Source organism: Marmota marmota, unplaced genomic scaffold (genome assembly GCF_001458135.2).
Source record: "Marmota marmota marmota unplaced genomic scaffold, marMar, whole genome shotgun sequence".
Lineage (NCBI taxonomy): Eukaryota > Metazoa > Chordata > Mammalia > Rodentia > Sciuridae > Marmota > Marmota marmota.
The window spans coordinates 4,157,582-4,160,926 of record NW_026000241.1 but is presented as its reverse complement, the minus strand read 5'-3'; the positions used below and the strand labels follow the sequence as shown (position 1 = coordinate 4,160,926).

The window sequence follows — 3,345 nt, the reverse complement described above, 5'->3', positions numbered from 1 at the left end:
AAAAAAAAAAAAAAAAAAAAAAAAAAATATATATATATATATATAAAATAGCTGGACTTTTAATTTTCTTCTTTACTGGAGAAGCATGGAATAGAAGGAATGATTTGTTCCTATCTCCCAGTCACAGCACCAGGATTTGAACCCATGTGTCTGGCTGCTGTGTCTCTGGCAGCTGCGCTCTAAGGGCTGTGAGTCTCGCAGGCTCATCTGTCACTCTACGCACCACACATGCTCATTGAGCATCGGCTCTGTGCTAGGTGCTACTCTGTGCACTGAGGACACAGCAGGGAACTACACAGGCAGAGATGGCAGTCCTAGAGGAGGACGGGAGCTAGTAGAGGGAGTCGGCAATGAGGAAAGTAAGATGTAGAGTAGGAGAGAGGTACAGGAAAGGAAGAGGAAAGAGCAGAGGGCTGAAAGGAAGTATTTGGAAATTTAACCCTCAGTCTGTACAATTTTTCTTCTCTAGCCTGGGGATGGACCAGGGAGATTCTGTAGCTGTGCAAAGACCCCAAATTCACACCTAAAGGAAATGAGAAAATTAATGGGGAGGCTATGTGGGGCATTCCCGTTGGAGGTACCAGCCTGTGCAAAGGCCCAGTGGCTGGACAGGAGCAGCCAGGAGAACACACAGGTAGAAAAAAAATGAGTGAGAGGAGGAAGGCAGGAGCAGGCAGGTGACAGAAGAATGTGGTGAAAGGTCTTGAGGGCCACAGGGATGACTGTGGCATTGACTAGGTATGAGGTGAGAGCCATGCAGGGTTCTAGGCAGAGGGATCCTGAGTCAGGGGCCGTTTGCCAGGGGTCAGCGGAGGTCTCTGTTCATCTCAGGGGGAGCTGGAGAGGGGGTGCACTCATTATGGAAATCCAAAGGGGTACAAGGTGCCCCTCTCTACTCTCACCTTGGAGGTGGCATATGTTTCAGCCACTGCCGCCACCCGGGAGACAAGGAAGGAAGAAGAGGGGAACTGGCTGTGGTGGGGGTTTTCCCCTGCAGTGGCTGAGGACTTGCGATGCTGAGTCTGCCTCAACATGTCTGGAGTCCTCCGTCCAATCCTTGCACTGGGGAGACTGTTAGTCCGAAGGACACGAAGAGCAGTTCTTGCTTTCATAGTACCCACTGACAGATCCTCAGGACAGCTGTCCGCTTGGTGGGTAAGTTCCCAGTGAGCTGCTGAGTTCAGGAACCTGGCCCATGCCACCTCTTGGTGCCAGCTAGAGGGGCCCAGGTGTGCTTCCTAAGACCTAGTGGAGCCCCAAAGAGGAAGAAAGTGGCATGAGGGGCTCGAGTCCTTCTTTTCTTCTTCTTCATCATCATGGATTGAACCCATGGGCAATTAACACTGAGCCACATCCCCAGCCTTTTTTTTTTCGACTTTTAATTTTGAGATAGGGCCTAGCTAAGTGGCTGAGGCTGACTTTGAACTTGCATCCTCCTGCCTCAGGCTCCCGAGGATTACAACTGTGCACCCAGATGGAGTCCTCCCTTTTCCTCTTCTTATCAGGAAGCCCCCTGCCCAAAGCCAGGAACCCCTTCCAGCTCCTCGATCCTTCACCCTACACGATTCTACAAGTGTGTGTGTGTGTGTATGTGTGTGTGTGTGTGTGTGAGAGAGAGAGAGAGAAAGAGAGAGAGAGATTGGGGTGGAATGGAGTGGGGAATGTGTGTGCCCAGGAGTGTGCACATGTATTTCTGCCCTGAAGCTCCAGGGTCCAACAGGCTCTAACCACACCAGAACACTGCACCACCTGTTGCTGACTTGTCACCTGTGTGCCAGGTCTCTGCGTCTGGCAGTGGGTGATCTTGGAGGGGTCACTTTGGCTTTCTTCAGATACTCCGCCTTCCTTCCTGGCCAGATTTCATATATTCCTGCACCAGACATGCTGTGCACTTCAAAAACCAGAGTTGAACACCTTTCCGGCAATCTCCCTCCAAATCAATCACAGCCTGTGGTTTGGAGTGAATATTCTGACCCTCTGCAATGTCACTCTCCCCACACTCAGTTTTGAATCTCAGTCCTAAGGCCCAGGTTGGGCCAAGGTGGCTTCTCCAGCCCTGAGGTCACACTCACCATAGTGCAGGAAGGCTCACACTGTCCCTGCCAGCATCCCTGTGCCTGAGAAGGGAGGGGCTGAGGAACCTGGTCCTGATATCGTGGGGGTCTCTGGAGCTGCCACCCCAGGGGACCCTCAAGTCACTAACAAGCCCCCCAGAGCCAGGCTGTTGATGCCTGAGGGCTTTTTGGCTCTGGAGACTGGAGACCCCAGGGCCTGCTTCCTCAGCACCCAGCCCCTGAAGGCTCAGAGAGGGGAAGGACTAATTGGCACTTCCCCTTGTGATGGCAGTCACACGTGCATGCTCAGCCCATCAATGGTCCTGGTCCCCAGGAGTGTCCAACCTGAGCTGGGCGAGCCTGCTTCCTCAAGGAAATGCAGCCCCAGGCCCTGCTGTCCCAGGGAGGAAGAAGTTGATGCTTCAAATCATGACACAGACACTGCCCAGGCCCTTTCTCCTGAGGGCAAGGGGACTCCACCCCACTGCTGGCCTCTGGAAGGGCATAGAACCTTCACGGGGGTGGGGTGGGGGGTGAGCGAGCTGACAGCAGCCTGCAGCGCAGTGTGGGACAGGCGTGGTGAAGGCCCATCTCCTGTCCAGTCCCTCATCTTAGGAAGATATCCGTTTTTTCCTTCCAGTTGTGGCTTGTTCCTAGGTGCTGGTTTTGCAGCTCGGACATCCTCTTCGCTCCCTCTTTTGTTGGATCTTTCTAAATTCTTTTTCTGTGTCTTCTTAGACAACCATGTGTTTTTGTCCTTTATTTTGTCAGCGTGCTCTATTGATTGATTTTTGAGTGTTGAATGGTCCTGTGTTCCTGGGATAAATCCCACTAGGTTACTGTGTATAATCTGTTTTTCTTTCTTTTCTTTTTCTTTCTTTCTTTTTTTTTTTTTTGGGTGGGGGGAGTACTGGGATTGAACTCAGGGGCACTCGACCACCGAGTCCCATCTCCAGCTCTATTTTGTATTTCATTTAGAGACAGAGTCTCACTGAATTGCTTAGGGCCTCACTTTTGCTGAGGCTGGCTTTGAACTCGACATCCTCCTGCCTCAGCCTCCGGAGCTGCTGGAATTACAGACATACACCACCATCCTGGGCTATAATCTGTTTTATATGGTGCTCAATTTGACTTTCTGGTGTTTTGGGAGGATGTTTTGCATCCATATGAATAAGAGATCTTGGTCTATAATTTTCTTTCTTATGATACCTTTGGTTGTCATGAGAAAAGAGATGTCTTCAGAAGGGGGTCCAGAGGGATTCCTAGAGAAGAGGGGACTCTACTCTGGACT

At 51.2% G+C, this 3,345-nt stretch overlaps 1 protein-coding gene across 1 annotated transcript in view; it reads right to left on the bottom strand.

The window, feature by feature from the left end:
- The window catches only part of LOC107145026 (olfactory receptor 10T2-like), a 7,122-nt gene extending 6,088 nt beyond the window's left edge, over positions 1 to 1,034 (bottom strand). The window contains exon 1 of the mRNA XM_015488866.2: positions 903 to 1,034. Coding sequence (XP_015344352.2) covers positions 903 to 1,034 — 132 coding nt within the window. The remainder of the gene's footprint in view (positions 1 to 902) is intronic.
- Positions 1,035 to 3,345: the final 2,311 nt, after the last annotated feature.